The 21,447-nt window shown below is 35.0% G+C and overlaps 1 protein-coding gene across 12 annotated transcripts in view; it reads left to right on the forward strand.

Annotated features, from left to right (window-relative positions):
• Positions 1-21,447, forward strand: part of TFDP2 (transcription factor Dp-2) — a 156,119-nt gene that overhangs the window by 46,317 nt on the left and 88,355 nt on the right. For 4 of the 12 annotated variants that reach the window (XM_074370276.1, XM_074370274.1, XM_074370269.1 and 1 more), the window contains one exon: positions 1,041-1,103. The exons of 6 other annotated variants lie outside the window; for them this stretch is intronic. In XM_074370276.1, the coding sequence (XP_074226377.1) occupies positions 1,041-1,103 (63 nt within the window). Of the gene's footprint in view, positions 1-1,040; positions 1,104-3,545; positions 3,566-18,169; positions 18,313-21,447 lie in introns of those variants that run through there. 2 more of the 12 variants (XM_074370331.1, XM_010952255.3) reach the window with 2 other exon arrangements.

Below are 21,447 nucleotides of genomic sequence, written 5' to 3' on the forward strand. Positions count from 1 at the left end.
GAATGAATGAATATATATGTAATTCCTTTGTCTAATATGTGGTTTACTGGGGAAATGCTTATATCAGAAATCTGATCCATCAGTATAGGAGCTTATGCAGGACACTGCCATTATTTTGCAATATGTATCTTTCAACGGTATCTTTTAGTATGTAGAAAAAACATACTGAAATCTTTATGGTTAAAATGATACGATGTTTTTGGGGGGAGTGGTATAACTCAGTGGTAGAGTGTATGCTTAGCATGTATGAGTTCCTGAGTTCAGTCCCCAGTACGTCCATTAAATCAACCAATCAATCAATCAACGATCTAATTACCTCCCCCATAAATAAATAAATAAAATAAAATAAAATAAAATAAAATAAAATAAAATAAAAAATTACCTTCCCTTCACAAAATTTTTTTGAATGGTATGTTTGGGGTTGGCTTCCAAATAATCCACTGGGGGAAAGAAGAGTAAAGTGAATGGAATTGTAGAGAAAACAGAATGATCTATGAGTTGGTTGATTGTTTAAGCTGGGCAATAGCTATATTGGGTTTCATTATTCTTTTCTCTCTTCCTTTGTGTATGTTTGAATTTTTCCATTGTACATATGCAAAGGTGGAAACAAAATGTTTTCTATTACAATACAGATGGCTATGAGAGAAACATCAGCTTCCTCAAAGGCTTATGTCTAAGGTAGGCTGTATACTCTGGAGAAGAGGCTAGAGAAATCTGTTTTTCAATATAAAAATGCCTAGCTTAGTAATAGTAATGGTCTGTAGAAGTATACTAAGAATTTAAACATTTTTATGAAGTAGTGAAAAAGATACTTGAAGTCATGATGCGTCTCATTTTTCCCCCAATTTTTTAATTGTGATAAAATGCACGTAACATAAAATTTACTACATCAACCATTTTTAAGTGTATAATTCAATGGTACTAAGTACATTCATATTGTGCAACCAATCACCACCATCCATATTCAGAACTCTTTTCATCTTGCAAAACTGCAATTCTGTACCCATTAACAATGACTCCCCATTTCCTCCTCCTCCAAGCCTCTGCAACCACCATTATTCTACTTTCTGTGTCTATGATTTTGACTACTCCACATAACTCATGTAAGTAGCATCATACAGTATGTGTCTTTTTGTGACTGGCTTATTTTGCTTTGTGTGATGTCCTCAAGGTTCATCTGTGCTGAAGCATGTGTCAGAATTTCCTTCCTTTTAATGGCTGAATAATATTCCATTTTAAGTTTGTACCACATTTTGGTTATCCATTCTTTCAGATGGACACATGGGTTACTTTGATATTTTAGCTATTGGGAATAATGTTGCTGTGAACATGGGAATATAAATATCTTTTCAAGACACTGCTTTTATTTCTTTTGGATATATTCCTAGAAGTGGAATTGCTGGGTCATATGTTAACTCTGTTTTTAATTTTTTGAGGAATTGCCATGTAGATTTCCACAGTGGCTGTACTATTTTCCATTCCCACCAACAGTGCACAAGTTTTCCAGTTTCTTCACATCTTTGCCAACACTTATTCATTTTTATTATATTCATCCTTATAATTGTGAAGTAGTATCTCATTGTGGTTTTGATTTGCATTTCTCTTAATGACCAGGAAGTTGAGCATATTTTCATGTACTTATTGGTCGTTTGTATATCTTCTTTGAAGAAATGTCTCTATCCAACTCTCTTGCTCATTTTTGAATTGGATCATTTGTTTTTGTTCTGGAGTTTTAGGAATTTTTTTTATGTGTTCTGAATATTAATTCCTTATGAGAGAAATGACTTGCATACATTTTCTCCTATTCAGTAGGTTGTCTTTTCACTGTCTTGATAGTATACTTTGATGTGCAAAAGTTCTTTGTTTTGGTAAAGTCCACTTAATCTATTTTTCTTTTTATTGCCTGTGCTTTTGGTGTCATATCCATTAAATGATCACCAAATCCTGAGTCATGAAGATTTCCCCCAGTGTTTTCTTCTAAGAATTTTGTAGTTTTAGCTCTTAAGTTTAGGTTTTTGATCCATTTTGAGTCAATTTTTGTGTATGATATAAAGTCAGGGTCAAACTAACATTTGGATGTCCAGTTTTCCCAGCACCAATTGTTGAAAAGACTGTCCTTTGACTATTGAATGGTCTTAGCACCCTTTTCAAGGATCAGTTGGCCATATATGTGAGGGTTTATTTCTGGGCTTTTTATTCTATTTGGTTGGTCTGTATGTCTGCCTGTATGTCAGTACCATACTTAATAACTAGTTATTACTGTAATTTTGTAGTAAGCTTCAAAGTGCGAATCCTCCAACATTATTCTTCTTTTTCAAGATTGTTTGGGCTGTTGAGGCTCTCGCAATTCCACATGAATTTGAGGATCACATTTTCCATTTCTGTGAAAAAAGCTGTTATATTTTTGATAAAGATTGCGTTGAATTTCTGGATCACTTTGGTTTTATTGACAGCTCAACAATACTATGTCTTCCTATTTATGAACATATTCCATTTACTGAAATCTTCTTTCATTTTACCATTTCTTTTTGAAGTAATGAAAATGTTCTGGAAATAGTGGTTATGGTTATACAACTTTTTGTATATACTGGAGACCCCTGAATTGCACACCTTTTAGGTGAATTTGAGGGTATGTGAATTATACCTTGATTAAAAAAAATAAACCAACAGAACACTTTCTTTACCTTGATCTCTCCTTCCAGCTCTGATTTGTTCTCCCCATCATTATCAGACTTCTTGGAAGAAGCTATGTGCTTGGAGTCCCATTCTCGGCTTTCATTCACTCCTCTGCCCGATGTAATCTGGCTTGTTACTCCTTAATCCATTGAAACTGCTCTTGGTTGTGTCTTTTAAAAATTTTTCCTGTTTGTCAGCTTTTGACAGTTAATGTGCCCCCTCCCATGTAAAAAATAACCTTTTAAGTTTTGAACAGTTTAGGTTTACAGAGAAATTACAAAAATAGTAACAGTTTTCACAAACTCCTTACTCAGTTCCCCTACTATTAACATCCTGCATTAGTCTAGTGCAGTTTTTACAACTAATGAGCCAATGCTGATACATTATAATAAACAGAAGTCCATACTTTATTCAGGTTTCCTTAGTTTTTAGCTCATGTCTATTTTCTGTTCCAGGAGAGCTTTGAGGTTACCATGTTTCATCTCATGTTGACGCATCCTTAGCCTCCTTGGGCTTTGACAGTGTCTCAGACTTCCCATGTTTTTGATAATTTGACAGTTTTGACGTGTACTGCTTGGGTATTTTTGCAGAATGTCCCTCAACTGGGATTTTTCTGATTTTTTTTTTTGTCATACGTAGATTGGGATTATAGGTTTTTGAGAGAAAGACTGCAGAGATAAAGTGCCTTTGTCATCACAGCGTATCAAGAAGGCATGCCACCAGCATGACTTATCACTGTTGATGTGAACCTTGGTCACTTGGCTGAGGGAGTGTTTGTCATGTTGTAAACTGACTCTCCCCTTTCCGCCTTTCCCATACCATCGTCTGGAAGGAAGTCATTATGTGGAGCCCACGCTTGAGTGGAGAGTTTACTCCACTTGTTTGAGGTGTGAGTATATACATAATTTCTTTGGAATTCTTCCACGTTAGATTTGTCTCTTCTCCCCTGTTTATTTAGTTAGTTAGTTAATTCTTTATTTATAGCAGTATGGACTCATGGATATTTAGTTTATACTCTGGGTCATAGTCCAATACTACTTTTTGTGTGTGTGTGTGTGTGTTAGAGCTGTGGCCATTGGGAGCTTTCAGTTGGTTTTCTGTATCCCTTTGACATATTTCCTGCCCACTCCTCAGATCAGCCATTTTCCCAAAGGGTCCTGATTCTTTTTTAATAAAGGATGTTATTAGAAATCAAGATAATGCTAGCTGAGCTCATTGTTACGGGGGTAGTGTCTTTTGAATCACTGTATTCCTTTGTGTCCATGATACCACACTTTTTAAGTCTTTGTAGAAAGCAGTACAGTGTAGCAGTTAAGAACGAGGACTCTGGGGGCCGGGGCATCGTGGTAGAGCGCATGCTCATTATTAGCATGCAGGAGGTTCTAGGTTCAATCCCCAGTACTTCCATTTAAATAAATAAATAAACAAACAAGTTAATAATTAAATGAACCTAATCCCCCCCCCCCACAAAAAAACAACCAAACAAACAACAACAAAAAGAACGAGGGCTCTGGAGGTCTAGGGTATAATCTTGGTCATACTTCTTACACCCAACCAAGTGTGTAAACCTGAACAAGCTGATCCCTCTATGCCGAAGTGTCCACATCTGTGATGATGCAGATAATAATGGTAAGTTGCTCATAGGGTGTGTAAGGATTAAATGAGGTAATGCACACAAATCACTTAGTACAACAGCTGCCACGTACCACCGCATGCTAAGCATTCATTAAGTACTTACTCCTTTTCCTCTAAGTTAGTATTTTTGGCTGTTCCGTTTCCATCTACTCTCCTAGCTCTTCTTCTGTTTGTCTTCTAAATATTAGTGTTCCATGGAGTTTTGTCTTAGGTCTCTTTTTCTTACCTTGCACATTTTCCCCAGGCAGTTTCATCTCTTCTCATCCCCCAAGTTATCATTTACTTTGTATGTGGTTGATTCTCAACTCTGTGTCTCTGGCCTGAACCTTCATCTTGAGTTTTTGTATATTGTGTATATATTCAGTGTTATGTTGAGTTTTTGTATACGTCTTGAGTTTTGTGTATTTGAAGGTGCTTATTGGACACTTTGATTTGAATAACCTATATGCATCTCAGTCTTAATCTGTCCATAATTAAAGTGATTATTTCGTCCTCTCAAAACCTACTTTCCCCCTCTTTTTATCTTACTGAATGGTAGTACTGTAGACCCTTTGCCCAAACCAAAAACAAAAGCATCATCTTCGGCTCCTTCTTTTTTTCTCTCTACTCTCAATCAAATCACTTACAAGACTTGTTGATTCTACCTGAACCTCTCAGCCCTCGCCACCCTTTTCTCTATTCCGTTGCTATTCTCTTAGTTCAGACTACTGTGAACTGTTTCTTGGGTCACTGCAGCTATTTTATTTACTTTTAGATTTTATTTCTTTCTGTTTCATTCACTGTATTATAGCTACATATTTTTTTCTCAAGCACAAATCTGAACAAGTCTTTCCATGTTAAGAAAAGACACTTTTTGTTCCTTACTGCCCTCAAGGTAAAGTCCAAGCTCCAACTTAAAAGATCCTTTATGACATGTTCTTGCTTTCATCTTCAGCCTTTTATCTCAGACAGTTATGCTTCTGCCACATTGAACTATATTCTGTCTGTCTCCCTCTCACCTACCTTCACCTCTTCCTTTCCTCTTACTCTCCCCCTTTCTTTCTCTCTCTCTCCCTCCGCCTTTTTTAAGGCACTTCTCTGTGCCTGTAATGTTCCTCTCTGACACTGTGCTCCATTCACTCCTGATGTGTGTACATTTCACCTGGCTAATTTCTGTTCATTCCTAGCATCTAAGTTTAGGTCTATTTCCACTTGGCCCGTAGGCCTCTGATACTCTCTTCTTGTCCCTATTGTGGTATTTATCACTCTGGACTTCACTGATTTACTTATGGACCCCACCTGACTCTATGGAGTCAGAGACTTTTCATCTTATTCATCATTGTATCTCTAAGAAGGATGTTTCAAAGTATCTATCTCATAATATATGCCCTCAACTAGGAACTTTGTTGAAAGAATGTATGTCTTTTCTTCAGTCTGTAATTCTCTTGGCCACTGGTCACATTCCTTTTATTCTTTAAAATCTAGCTGACCGTGAATTCCTCTGCTTTCCTCCTTGTTACTGTGTCTCCCTTGTGTTAACCTTTGGGCCCTGTACGTACTTTATTATTGTCCTTATCACATTATATCGTATTTCTTTATACTATCGTCCTTTTCTTTTACCAAACTATTTGCTCCTCAAGGGTAGGGTCTTTTTTGTATTTTTGTCGTCACAGTCTAGCTTAGTGTCTAGTACAGTTATACATGCTCAGTGAATATTGAAGTGCAAAAGCTTGTTTTGCCATAATGTTCCTAGGCTTTTAATGAAAATGTTTATTTATCTAACTTTTGAGAAGTGTATAAAAAGAGGGAACTTATCTTCAATACTTTTTGAAACAAAGCATTAAGGTATTCAGTGAGGAAGGTTTCTGAGCTTTTTGTCTTAAGGCATATATCTAAGAGTTGGAGGTTTAAAAGTTACATAGTTAATTAAAATAAGAACAAGCCTGAAGATAATTATATTCACTCATAACCAGGGGAGTAGGAGAGGATTTAAAAGCAGCCGAGTATGTGAGTATATTCCTGATAAATCACATAATTATGTATTATTTTTTAAAAATTAAAAGAAAAAAATACTGTAACTCAGGGCTTCATTATCCTATGGTGTTGAAAGCCCAGCACAACCTTTGTTGAAGATCAGAGATTCCTCAGTTATCTGAGAGGCACATGCTGTTGGGTGGACTGTACCTTTGGATGGTTCTGGCCTGTGAAAGAGGCCATATTTGCCTGTGAGCCATATGCAGTCCTCTGGGAAGCGGCCGGCTCAGCGGCTGCTGTGGCTGAATTGTTCGTGGCCCCGCAGGTAGATGAAAGCTGTCGCGTATCCTCCTCTTGTTCCTTTATGTCCTAAGCACAGCAGTTCCACTTTGCCAGCTCATTCATTGCTTGCACATCAGATTTAAAATATGCATATCTTATACTGATTTCCAGTTCTACACCATCCAAGAGATTACAGTAGCCTACAGCTGTTACAATGACAGCCTATTAAAAGGAATGCAGCAACTCCAAAGAGGGAATATCACTGAATTCCTCCTGTGGAGGCAGAATGAATGGAAAAGGCAAGAGAAAGCATGATGTGAAGAAAGAGGAATGGAAATTCTCAAGAGGATACAGTTGCAATACAGAGACAGTTGTTTTGGAACTAAAACTGTATTCAGTATTCTTAAATCTAAGAAAGATTGAAAATTTAAAATGGCCAAAGATGTACCGTGAGCAAAACAATATTGATACCAAATAAGATGTACTAACAGCCACAAGCTATTAAAGGGACAAAGAGGAATATTGCGCATATATATTTTTTATTGAAGTATAGTCAGTTTACAATGTTGTGTTAATTTCTGGTGTGCAGCATAATGTTTCAGCCATACATGAACATACATGTATTTGTTTTTATATAACTTTTTCACCAGAAGTTACTACAAGATATTGAATATAGTTCCCTGTGCTATATACAGTATGAACTTGTTTATCTATTATATGTATATTAGTATCTGCAAATCTCAAACTCCCAGTTTATCCCTCCCCTCTCCCCCATAACCATTAGTTTGTTTTCTATGTCTGTGAGCCTGTTTCTGCTTTGCAAATAAGTTCGTTTGTCCTTTTTTCTGTTTTTAAGATTCCACATATACGTGATATCATATGGTATTTTGCTTTCTCTTTCTGGCTTACTTCACTTAGAATGATGATCTCCAGGTCCATCCATGTTGCTGCAAATGACATTATTCTTTTTTGGGGTACAATTTATGAATAAATGGTTCACATAAACATATTAATGGTTCTCATACAGATGAAGAGGCACACTCTACCTCATTCGTAAAACATATGTAATTTAACATTATACTAAGTACCATTATTCACTCTGTAAGATCGGTGAGTATTAAGAAGTTTGATAAAACACTGTTGTTGAGGGTGTAGGATAACACGTGCTTTCTTGTACTGCTGATGGGTCCTTTATGGGGAGCAATTTCACAATATTTATTAATTTAACATTCACATTTCCCATGATTGAGCAGTCCCAATTTTAGGAATATATAATCTACTGATATGCTTGTAAATTTGGGAAATAAAGCTTAATCTTTGCAGTATTGTGTGTAATAGCAAAATATTGGCAACAGCAAATATCCATCAGTGAGATCTGGTTAAATGAATTGTGTGCAATACACATAATGGCATACTATGCACATGTAAAATTGGACGTGAGAAACCTATGTACGAATATGGAGTGATCTATAAAGACACATTATTAAGTTAACAAAAGAAAAGTGGAGAACAGTGTCTTGAATATATAACCATTTGTTTAAAAAGAAGTGACATATAAGTACACGTATGTTTCTTGTAAGGATGTATAAAGACTTGACATTCCTTATCTGGTAGTAGAGAAACAGTATCTTTCACAGAAAAGTTTTAATTTTAATGAAGTCCAACATTAAAGTCCAGTATTTGTCTTTCATGAATCAGGCTTTTTGGTTTTATACTCTAAAAGGTCATAACTACACTGAAGGTCAGCTAGAGTCTCTCCTGTTTTCCTTTTAGGGGTTTTAAAGTTTACATTTAGGTCTGTGATCCATTTTGAGTTAATTTTGTGACAGATGTAAGATCTGTGTCTAAAGTCTTTTTTTTTTTTTCTTTTTTGCAAGTTCCAGCCTCATTGGTTAAAGGGGCTAACTCTTCTCCATTGAATTGCCTTTGCTCCTTTGTCAAAGTTGAGTTGAATGTATTTGTGTATAGGTCTGTTTCTGGGCTCTCTGTTTTATTCCATTGATCTATTTTCTTATTCTTTTGCTGATATCACACTGTCTTGATTACTGTGGGTTTACAATAAATTTTGAGGTTGGGTGGCGTTAGTCCTTCCACTTTTCTTCTTTAATACTGTGTTGGCCATTCTGCATCTTTTGCCTTTTCATATGAATTTTAGAATCAGTTTGTTGATATCCACAGAATAACTTACTGGGATTTGGATTGAGATTGCATTGAATCTGTACATCAAGTTGGGAATAACTGACATCTTAACAGTATTGATTCTTCCTATTCATGAACATGGGCTGTCTCTCCATTAATTAGATCTCTGATTTCTTTCATCACAATTGGGTGGTTTTCCACATATAGATCTTATACATATTTATTGGATATATTTTTTGGTGCTAATATAAATGGCCTTGTGTTTTTGTTTTCAAACTCCAGTTATTCCCTGCTGGTATATAAGAAAACAGTTGACTTTTATATATTAACGTTGTATCTTGCAACCTTGCTATAATCATGTATTAGATCCAGGAGTTTTTTGGTTTTGTTTTTGTCTTTGGTAAATGGTATTTTTAATTTCAATTTCCAGTTGTCTTTGCTAGTATGTAGACACACAGTTGGTTTTTATATTTTTCTACCTTGTGAAAACTTTATTTCTAGTAATTTTTTTTATAGATTTTTAAAGGATTTTCCACATATATCATATCATATATGAATAAAGGCAGTTTAACTTTTTCTTTCCAATTTGTATTTCTTTTTCTTTCCTAATGTCACTGATTAGGACTTCCAGTTCAAGGTTGAATAGAAATAGTGAGAACAGAAATCCTTGCCTTGGTCCTGATCTTAGGAGGAAAGCATTAAGTCTTTTATTATTAGGTATGATGTTAGCTGTAGAGTTTTCATAGCCACCCTCCATCTAGTTGGGTAAATTTCCCTCTAAGTTTCCTGAGTGTTTTGATAATGAATGGTTGTTGGATTTTGTTAAACTCTTTTTTTTTTTTTTTTTTTTGCACCTATTGCAGTGATTATATGGTGGGGTATTTTTAACCCATGAATATGGTAAATTACATTGATTTTTGCATGTCACAAAAACTTTGAATTCCCTGGATGAACACCACTTAATTATGAGAGAAGCTTGTGAATTCTCCATTTGGAGAGTATTGTTGATTAGAGCCTGTTTTGTGTTATTTTTAATCCTTTATAATCTAGAGATGATTCTGGGGTCCCTGAGTAACAGCAGGGACCCAGTCAAGATTAGAGTACATACATTTATAGTGAAACCAATTGTTCAGGTTTTGTAACTTTTTTTTTTAAAAGAGCTTCAGAGCGTGGAAACAGGAATAAAGGAAAAGCCTTTTGTGTGCAAGGCAGTAGGAACAGAAAGAAGTCAAAGTTTTCCCAAAAGTGTTGCTGGAATGGCTCCTTATAGGGACCATATGAATGTATGTCTGCCAAGAAGAGAATGTGAAAACTTCACTTTCTTGATGAGAAAAAGTTTAAAAGGAGCTGGAAAGGTGAAAGGGTAGGGAATTAGTGTTACAGATAATTTCAGTGCTCAAAATCTTAAAAAATAGAGTAGCTTGTGTATTTTGGAGTTATATGTTTAATTAATTCTTTTTTATTTTAATTCACAAATTCACAAAGCATCTAGTAAGCTTTTGTTTTATTTTATATTACTTTGATCAGAAGGTATATGTGACATTTGGTTGTTATTTCTATTACAGTTCTTTGGCAGGCTTCTAAATCTGAGGTCATGTTAGGGTAAGCTTGGCCTCTCTTACTGTGTGAGGCTTAGTGAGAGATTGTGTTTTAATAAACACAGTGAGTGGTTCTGGCTTTGCCTTTTGAATCTAGGTTTGGTTTCAGGATATTTTAAAATATCTTAATGATCTGAAAATAGACGACTAACCCATCCTACAAGTAGTTTTAGTGCCCTGTTCAGTTCAGCAGCTTGCTTTTCCTGTAGGACCTGTGCCATCTGATCTTCTCACTTGTATTTTCCTATGTTCATCTACCATATAAGTTTTATTTAAGTAAAAGTGTTTAGTTTATCATATTACATAATTAAGTACTAAACTTAAATAAAAATTATCTTTCTGAAATAAAATTTGAGTTCCCGATTCAAAAAAAATAAAGGAAAAAATGAAAGTGCTTTAGATTAGACTGTAGTTACTGCATCTTTTATCTTCCTGTGAACTGCTTTCACAGTGGATATTGTGGTCAGGGAGAATTATGTAACTTTGCTCTGTGTTTTGATTGCACTCTGTGGATTTATAAATAGTTTTGATAACACAGTATGTTATACCTGAGCCCCAGTAAATTTACATGGCTTTTTTCACTTTAAAGTTTTATTCTCTATTCTGATAGTTCATATAGATTGCTTTATTATAGAGTATCACATGATGATACCTATTTTTTATAGTTCTTGAAATAGCCATTTACTGTTTCTAAAGACAGGATGATAAATGGATATTATGATTTTTGGAGGAAAAGATTTTTGCAATCTTGTTTCTGTAGTATTTCAAAATTCACTTTCAGTGAATCAGCTTGTAACTCAGTTGGCAGAGTAGAATATTGTTGATATTAAAATATCTTTCTTTATATGATTCCTTGTTTGCTTAGTAGTTGGAAAAATGGAGTTGATCTAATTACCTGTTTTTATTTCCTCTTCCTCTATGGCCCATTGTCTTCTAGAAGAAAACTTCCACACCTCGAACTTAGCCAGCAGTCTTGCTTACTGTTGGTTAACAACTGTTGATACTGGTTAATTTCAAACCCACAACACTAAGGGAAGAGGGTAATTTTGATAGCCAATTGGAATTTAGTTCTAAAATCAGCCTCTTAAATGTTTTCTTTTATGAATTTCCTCATTTAAATTCGTCTCATCTATGACCAACTTAAAATTTGCATGAGTTGCCAAATTAAAAACAAAAATATAAAAAATCATACCATAAAGCTGTTTAACAGCTTTGTTGCCAACACAATGTTTTTAAAATTAAATCTAGCAATTTAAATCATACATGTTTATCTTTTAGGAGAGATTAAATTGCCTTTTATGAAATTTAATCTGGTTTCTCCTCTTCTTTATAAATTACATAGTAAAAAAAATAAGGTAGCCAGAATATTTTTTAAAGGTGTATATGTCTTTAAAAAGTACTAAATAGGAAAATTATTAAAAGTTGCTAAAATTTTACTAACTATATCTGTTTCTTTAGGGTTTTTTATTCACTAATGCAAACACACTGTGTTTTGCTACATGTTGTAAAGTTTGATATATTTGAAATGGTTTTGGAACCATTGAAGCACAGCTTCAGTTGTCAGCTTTGCTGTTTACTAGGTCTACGACTGGTAACATAGAAAATTTACTAAATCTCTCTTTGATTTTCACATTTGTGTTTTGGTGATAGTAATACCAAGGGATTGTATTTTCTCATCTAACTCTCACATGTAAGGCTTTATACATAATACTTAGCATGTATGGGGTGCTCAATAAAATATTAATTCTCTTCTCCTTCACTTCCTTCACTGTTCTTTTGATATTTGAGCCTTTCTTTATCATGATATTAAATATGTAGAAAATGTCTGCAAGTTGCTGGTTAAATTATTGAAGACCAGCCTGAATGCATTTAATTATAAGCCATATTTTGAAGTAAAAGGAAATTGCTACCTGGATTTACTGGTAATACAAATTACTTCTTTCATTTTCTGCCTGTGAAACTAATTAAGCCACAGTTTTTTGCACATCACAGAATAAGCTAGGAACTCTTCCGTCATCCCTTTCTTCAGTGACATCCTTTACATCCCCTGTAGTGAGTTCATTTGGGACCCATTAAAGTATGAAAAGCAGCATGACTGACTTTGCAGACATGTAAATCACAAATCTAAAGAGAGTGGAGCAAACATAAAACTACTTATCCAACAGGAAGGTCCTCAGTCTCCCAGATGAGCAAGATAGCAATTAGAATAATAGTGTCAAAAAATTATTTGTCTTTTTCCATTCCCTGATTAATAAAGGTGACGTTAAGTATGCCTGGAGGTTTAGAATGCTTTAGTCCAGTAGTTCTTAAATTTTAGAATCACTTTGAGGGCATCTTATAAAGATAGCCTCCAGACTTCTGATTCAGTAGGTCTGAGGTGGGGTTTGAGAATTTGTATTTCTAACAAGTTGCTTGGTGAAGCTGAAATTGCTAGCCCTGGACCGGACTTTGAGAACTCCTGTTCAAAGAGTATATAAAAGAAGTGGGGATTAAGCAAGAGGTAGCATCAGACTGATTTTTCTTGCCTAAAATTTTTCACTCAATTCGGAAAGCTTTTTTCTGTCAGTACCTTCTATGTGTCTAACACTGAATTACCATCAAGCTTTGCATGTCTTAGACTTTTAGACCAGGGATTTTTGTTTTACTGAGGGGCTCCACTGGCTAAGGAGCACTTTCTAAAAGAAAAGACCAGTGAAGAAAGCAGGAAGGGCTATCTATTTTGTTGCCCCCCCCCTTTTACTGCTGTTTTAAACTTGTGTCCTCTTGTTATAGTAATATTTTGTCTTTTGCTAATTTTATTGCAGAAACAGTGGCTCTTGTAATTCTACCTCTATGTATCTATCCCAAGAAAGTAAATTTTGAGTTTTAATTAATATAGACAAAGACAGATACTTATCAGCGCATTTTTTATAAATAGCAAAAAAAGTGGCTCACACAGAAGTATATCTCTAGGTCATTTTAAAGTAAACTTTGTATGTATGTATATGATAGCTAATTTTGTAGTCAGGTTTTGCTTATGAAGAGAAATATTTTAAAGATGGATAATGTTTGATATATACATAATTGTTTTATGTAGAGATATTTTGATGTCATTTAACCACCCACATGTAAGTAAAATTTTGTGTATTATATGTTCTTAACCATATGAAGTGTATAGAAAAATGAAGACATGTATCAAACTGCAGGCATCTTTCAGAAGATGAGATTATGATTGATTGGTACTATATATTCTTTTTTGCATTTTGTAATGCATCCATAATGAGGTATTTACTTTTATAATGAAAATATTCATGTCATATATTTACATGCATATATATATTTCAAATTTTAGTTTAAATACCTAGAGAAAAGTACACGTATAGGTGTACAGCTCAGTGAAATTTCACAATCCAGCACTTAAAAGCAGAATATTAGCATCCCAGACTCATGCCTTGTGCTCCCTTTCAAGGCTAACTGCTACCTTGACCTCCAACAAGATGGGCTATTTTTGTCTGATTTTGTGCTTTCCATATGGAATAATACACTGTTTATTCTTTTGTGACTAGCTTTTCTTGCTCAACGTGTTTGTGAGATTCATCCATATTGCTGTAGATATACGTTTCTCATGGCTATGTAATATTCCATTGGGTGAATAAACCATAATTTATTTGTTCTAATGTAATTGGGCATTTGGGTAGGGATATTATAGTGAGTGATCTTATGAACATTCTAGTTCACGTCCTTTGGTGAACACACATATGCATTTCTATAAGACATGTACCTAGGATCAGAATTGTTTGGTTGGAATATACAGATGCTCAGCTTTAGTAGACGCTTCCAGACAAGTTTTTCAAAGTGGTAAGGCCAATTTTCACTGCCACCAGTAGTGTAGGACGATTCCCTGTGGCTCAAATCCTTGCCAGTATTTGATATCTTTTATCTTTTTCCTTATGCTCAGTCTGGTGGGTGTTTAGTGGTAATGCATTGTGGTTTCAATTTGTATTTCCCTGGTGGTTAGTGAAGTGATGAATCTTTTCCATATTTTTGATTGTAAATTGTGAAACAATGTTGTAGTGTGGAGTTCTGTATCAGATATATTTTAGCTTCATTCCAGAGTGCTGAATACAATATTTTACTAGTATTTAATGCATTTAAGGATGTAACCCTGAAAAACCCAATCAGAAAATCAGTAGATCTAAATAGACATTTCCCAAAGAAGACATACAGATGGCCAACAGGCACATAAAAAGATGCTCATCATTGCTAATTACTAGAGAAATGCAAATCAAAACCACAGTGAAGTATCACCTCACACTGGTCGGAATGACTGTCATCGAAAAGTCTACAAATAATAAATTTTGGAGAGGGTGTGGAGAAAAGGGAACCCTCCTACACTGTTGGTGGACTGTAGTTTGGTGCAGCCACTGTGGAAGACAGTATGGAGGTTCTTTTAAAAATAGACCTACCATATGATCCAGCAATCCTGGTCCTGGGCATATATCCAGAAAAGATGAAAACTCTGGTTTGAAAAGATACATGCACTCCAATGTTCATAGCAGCACTGTTTACGACAGCCAAGGCATGGAAACAACCAGGTGCCCATCAACAGACAATTGGCTTAAGAAGATGTGGTATGTGTATGTGTACACACACACACACACACACACACACACACACACACACACACAATGGAATATTACTCAGCAATAAAAAGAAATGAAATATTGCCATTTGTGGTAACACAGATGGACCTAGAGTGTTATGCTTAGTGAAATAAGTCAGAGAAAGACAAATACTGTATGATATCACTTATATGTGGGATCTAAAAAAAAATTACAAATGAATTGATTACAGAACAGAAACAAACTCACAGACTCTAGAAAACAATCTTAAGGTTATCAAAGGGAAGAGGGAGGAGGGAAGGGACAAATTAGGAGTATGGAATTCACAGGTACAAACTAGTGTACATAAAATAGACAAGCAACAAGGATTTACTGTACAGCACAGGGAATTATATCCAGTTTCTTGTAATAACCTATAATGGAATATAATCTTAAAAAACTAAATCACTGTGCTGTTCACCTGAAACTAATGCAGTACTGTAAATCAACTATACTTCAAAAAAAGGGATATTACACAAGCCAAGGTCATGGGTGTGGATCTTAAAAATACCACACATTTAATACTTGAAGTGTTAAATATAATGACTGAAGTGTTAGTATAGTGTCCTATAATATGACATATAATTAGATTTGGTTTGAGTCTGTCAAATGTATTTTTGTAATTGAATTTTATCTTCCTGTTAACTTCAGGTATGTAATTGGAGATATGTTCTCATATGAAAATTCTTCAGTAGAACTAGTTTAAATTTTTTGGCAAAGACAGGTTAGTAAGTTGATAAGCTTTGTTGGTGATTGTAATCAGGAGTGTTGCTAGACTCGTTTAAATAATATTTATAAAGCACTATGCAGATTTTTGTATTACTTTTAGAGCTTTGATAACTTTGAAATGTTCTTATCATCTTGGTTTTCTTTTTGTTTTATCCACTGATACTCTTATTCCTAACCCTACATGTGTCCTTCTCAGAATTTATTCCCTTTTTCCTGTTGGTTGAGTCTTTAGAATAAGGTGGAAAGCACAAAATAATTAAAAAACTCTCCACCAAAAAAAAAAAAAACCAAACCCAGTTTATATACATATAATACATAAGTTTTATATATATGTATAAAATTTCATTAGCCTCATTGGTATTTTAAGATTATATCATAATGGCAAGCTCTTGAGACAAAGTAGGGCTTGTACCTAGCACAGTGCCTGACTCTTAGGAGTCAATATCTATTTGTTGAGTAGATGAAACAATGACAAAATTCCACTGTCAAGTTTTTCTCCTCAGGTTTTGTTGGAGATTCCACTTGTCCCCTCCAGTTTTACATCTTTAGTTTAAAAGGGCGTATTTGAGACAAATAGGAGAAAATTGTTATTAGTAAAACTTTTTAAAGTGGAACTTTCAAGGTAACCCCATAGACAAGTCGGAAAAGAGAAAGGTAAAACTGTGAAATCACTGGAGATATTGTGCATTTTCGTGATTTTTTTTTTTTTTTGTAGTTACTGATTTTGGAAGAATCTATTCAAATTTGCATTAAAATTATAAACAAATAGTGTCATCTTAATGTTAATTAAGATGTATCAGTGAAATAATTCTACAATATATATCGATCACTTATGAGCAGAGAACTAGGAAAAAAGTAATACTTTAAGAGGAGGAAAATAAAAGAAGTTCCAAATCTGAGGAAAGAGAGCTGGAGGCGGGAAGACCAGAAACAATGAAACTGTGTCTGACTCGCGTCTGTTGTCCCAGATGATATTAAAGAGAGTTCTGTGCTGAATGTTTTTTTCCTGACTCTCTTCTACTTTGGATCACAAAATTTTATAGTGTATTGTTTGGTTAGAAAAGACAGTTAATCCTCTAGAAACTGTTGATTATTTGCTGCCAGTTTTTAAAACTTTCCTTGGTTTTTGGTTCCAGATCTTTAAGCCTCACTCTGAACTGACCCAATTGTTGAGAAGCATTGGATACAATCATTGGAAAATCTTGACCTTATGTGTTAGAGTGGCTACAAAGCAAATGCATAGGGCTTAGGCCTGAAACTTCAGTGCTTTGTTTATTTAATATGTGTAACAATTTTATATAATCAATCAAAGCTAATTATAACTGCTGCTTAATTCTGTATCAAAATATCTAAATGTTGCTTTGTACTGTAATATCAGATACTCGAATTCAAAGATATTCTAGGTTTTATTTGTTCTGATCTCTGTGTTCTCTTTTTTAATATCTAGGATTAGTTATACCAAGGTAAGTTTTAAATGAATTAGGCATTTAACAAATAAACTATACCTGAAACTAATATAATATTGTAAATCAAGTAACTTCAATAAAATAAAATTTTAACAGACTACTTAAAAATATTAATTTATGTAGAAATGTCTAGGAAGACAGGTTAGATCAGGCTTTATTTAGATCAGTGAATTGTACTATCCCAAAGTTGTAAGCTTTTTAAGGCAATGTCCTTATCTCAGTTTCTATGAAATTTGAATTGGGGATCTTGTAAGATAATTGTGACTGTTTTGCAAGCCATAAGGAGAAAAGTAACATCTGATATTGTCTGGAACACAGATTTTAAAGGATTCCAACGTTAACACATACTAAGCGCAATTGGTATTGAACTGGCTTGCGGAATGATGTGTGTTATAATAATATATGAACTCTGAGATGGTTTGGATAAAAAACCTTATTATAAAGCCAAGAGGGCTGAGTCTGGGTGCTGTGGTCATGGAAAACTTCTAGCATCTCCCTGCAGCCACGTTTAGTTCTACAGTTATTACCCACTCCCTTCTAACTTATCCTGGATTTTTTGAAAAGGAGGGAAGTGTCTTTCTCTGAGATTTTTCTGTTCATGTTAGATAATTGGAATGTAATCCCTTAAACTTAATCTATTGGAATAAAATAATGTACTCAAAATTGTTTCAGCAAAGTACTCTTAGAAATTCTTAGTTGATTAACCACAGTTCACAGCTCTTCCACTGCACATTATCCTTAAATTTCAGAAATTCCTTTCTGGATGGAAGAGTCAAAACAACCCACCCAGGAACAAATTATTTTCTTGGTTGGCAGAGCAATCTCAATTCCTAACATACATGAAATCAAGCTGAGAACCAAGATTTAGAGTTTTCTTAGCTCTGCTGATTTTTGTTATTATTGTGCTTGTATTTCTATTTTCACACAGTTCCTTCAAGTGATTAAGCTGATCTCAGAAAAATATTTTGTATTTTGTGATTGTAAAAAAAACTTGTAAAATTATTTTGTTTCAGAAAGGCTGTGCTATTATTCATATACTTTTGTTATCCTGTGGAAGCTATGGAAATGGACCATTCAGATCTCCTGCTGGAGGGAGGCATAACTGATTGACAGTGACAGCTGGGACCCCTCTGGATCCATCACCTCATTCTTGCTGAGGCCACCCACACGAATTGTGGCTGTTCTCAATAATGAGTGAGCATGATTGTGTCCATCCTTACAAGATGCAGAACTCCTCTGATGGGCAGGGCATTTCTATTGCTACATAACAAATTATCCTGATACCTAACAGCTTAAAACAACAAATATCATCCCACACAGTTTCTGAGGGTCAGGGGTGGCTTAGCTGGGTAACTCTGCCTCACAGTCTCTCATGTATTGTAAACAAGCCGTAGGCCAGGGCTGTAGTCATCTGAGGGCTGGACTACGGCTGGAACGTTTGGCTTCCAAGATGGCTCACTAATGTGGCTCTTGGCAAGGGTCCTCCGTTCCTCCCTGGCTGTTGTCAGGAGGTTTCAGATCCTTGCCACAGGGCTGTCTCCATAGGCCAGCAACTAATACACATTTTCAGGGGCCAAATTTGTCAGGGATTAGTAATAATTTGGTTCTCATCTTAGTTATCATTTCCTCTAAGACACTTCTCTAAACAACATTCCCACCTAGGGTTGCCAGATATACCAATAAACATACAGGAAATATTTGGGACATACTTACTCTAAAGATGTATTCATTGTTTATTTGAAATTCAGATTTAACCAGATGTCTTGGAGCCCTATTTTACACCCTCTCTGGGTTTAGTTTGTCTTTTGTTTTGTTTTGCTTTTTTTAGTGGAGGTACTGGCGATTGAACCCATGACCTCATTCATGCTAAGCATGTGCTCTACCACTTGAGCTGTACCCTCCCCACCTCTCATTAAAGTTTTGATTTGCATTTCATGTGCCTGTTGACCATTTGTATGTCTTCATTGGAGAATTGCTTGTTTAGGTCTTCTGCCCATTTTTGGATTGGGTTGCTTGTTTTTTTGATACTAAGGTGTGGGTTGCTTGCTTTTTTGATATTAAGGTGTATGAGCTGTTTGTGTATTTTGGAAATTAGTCCCTCGTCTGTCGCATCATTTGCAAATAGTGTGGCACCTTTTTCTTGACCTTGAAAGGTACTCAGTAAATATGCATGGGCTATTCGAAGAAGGAAAACGCTTGGTCTTATAACTGCATGTACTTTTTCTCCTCCTCCATCTTTTTTTACTTTTCAAGTTCATCACTACCATGATGAATGTCAAGGGAATGCTAATGCAGAGAAAGGGCTAGGAACTCCAGCATTTAAAAACTTACTTCATATATAAGTGTTTGTTTCCCCTTCTGATAGCTGGAGGTAATACCTATTTCCTGCCTACCTAAGATAATACCTGCCTCCTGTCTACATTTTCAGAAGAAAAATAAAAATTATTAAGCCTACTCTCTTCTAGGAACTGTGCTAGTTGCAATAATTGGAAGCTAGCCTTTTTTATAGTGGTAGTAGGTTTTAAGTAGTGGTAAAGGTATGGAATCCAAAGCTCTGAGTTTGAATCTTAGCCTTGTTGCACTGATGTCACATACTAATGAGCAGATTACTAAATTGTGTTTCAGAATGTCAGTTTTCTCATCTCTGAAACAGGAATAATAATCTCATCTCTAAAACAGCTACCTGATAACTGATAAGGGCAATTGTAAAGATTAAATGGTAAAACGTGTGACCTTGCACATATTTTTGGCACATGGTAGGTACACAGCAAATCCCTAATGAAGCTTCTCAGCCTGCTGTATTGTAATTCCTTGGGTGACTTTGACTTTTGATTTATAGGCATTCATAATTCCACCAATTATAGATTCTCAATGGAGCACATATATGAAATATCTGATCCTATGATTTCTCTAACCGAGAGCATTACTATGGCAGCAACACATCCCTAGAGCAAAACTAACTTACTCTGTATCAGTCTAAAATAGCTAATTTTCCATATACGTAGTGCTTGTTAAATCCTGTCCCCAATGATGGAAGGAAGCTACACTGAAGAATCAAAAATGGATGTTTCTCTGATTGGTTGTCTGCCTTGTGGTTACTTACAAGACAGCTCTCAAGACTCCACTTTCTCAGTTTGTGGTTCTTCTGAAAAGTCAAGTTCAAGTGTAACTTTTGGCCCATTGCTTCTCAGGAGGTTTCTTTCTTACTGGCCTCCCATGCATTGGGATTGCTGGTTGTACCACCCCAGTGTCCCCAGTACTGTCTTCCCCCTCTTGACCCCAGAGCTTTTCAGTTTAATGAATAAGGAAAGTGAGTTTCATATGGATTAAATGACTTACCACAGGTCACCCAAGTAGTCAACTGGGATTTGAATCCAGGTATCCTGACTGCATTGCAATATGTATAGTACATTCTAGTTGTTTTATTAAATGAGAATTATGGAACCTGTGGATTGATAAACAAATCAATGAAGTGAGATGTTAGTATTGTGAAGTGCTATGCAGAGATGCACAGTAATCCCTATGGTAGAAAAGTTTGTAGTTGATTTAAATCATAAATTAAATAACAAAAGATAGTAAGTGCCAATGATTTATATAACAACAACAACAACAACAAAGAAAGCCTATTGAAAATCAGAATTATTTTTAGCCATATGGAATACTTTTGTATATTTTATTAATATCATTTGTGTCTAGATTCTTATACTTAGGATAATGCTTTTGAGATTTATTCATGTTGTTGTGTGTATCAGTTCTTTTTTTATTACCAACTAGTGTTCCATTTTATGGATTGTACCACAGTTTGTTTATCCATCCATGAGTTGATGAACATTTGTGTTGTTCCCAGTTGTAGACTTATTATGAGTAAAACTACTGTGATTAACATTCAAATACAAACTTGTGTGTTGATGTAAGTTTTCATTAGGAGTGGAATTGCTGGGTCAATAGTAAGTGTATGTTTAACTTTATAAGAAATCACCAAACATGTTTCCCAAAGTGTCTATACAATTCAGTCATGCCATTGGCAATATATGAGTTCTAGTTGCCTTATATCCTTGCCAGTGCTTGATAGAGTCAGTCTTTTTTTTCATTTTAGCTGTTCAAGTGGGTTTATATGACATCTCAGTGTGGTTTTGGTTTGTATTTCCCCAGTGAGTAATGATGTTGTGCATCTTTTCATGTGCTTATTTGCCATCAGCACATCTTTGAAAGGTAACAGTTTAAATTTTTTGCCTATTTTTTAATTGGGTTGTTTATCTTATTATTGTCTTATTCTGTGTACAAGCCCATTATTAGATATTTATTTTGCAAGTATTTCTCCAAGCCTGT

This window comes from Camelus bactrianus, chromosome 1 (genome assembly GCF_048773025.1).
Source record: "Camelus bactrianus isolate YW-2024 breed Bactrian camel chromosome 1, ASM4877302v1, whole genome shotgun sequence".
Lineage (NCBI taxonomy): Eukaryota > Metazoa > Chordata > Mammalia > Artiodactyla > Camelidae > Camelus > Camelus bactrianus.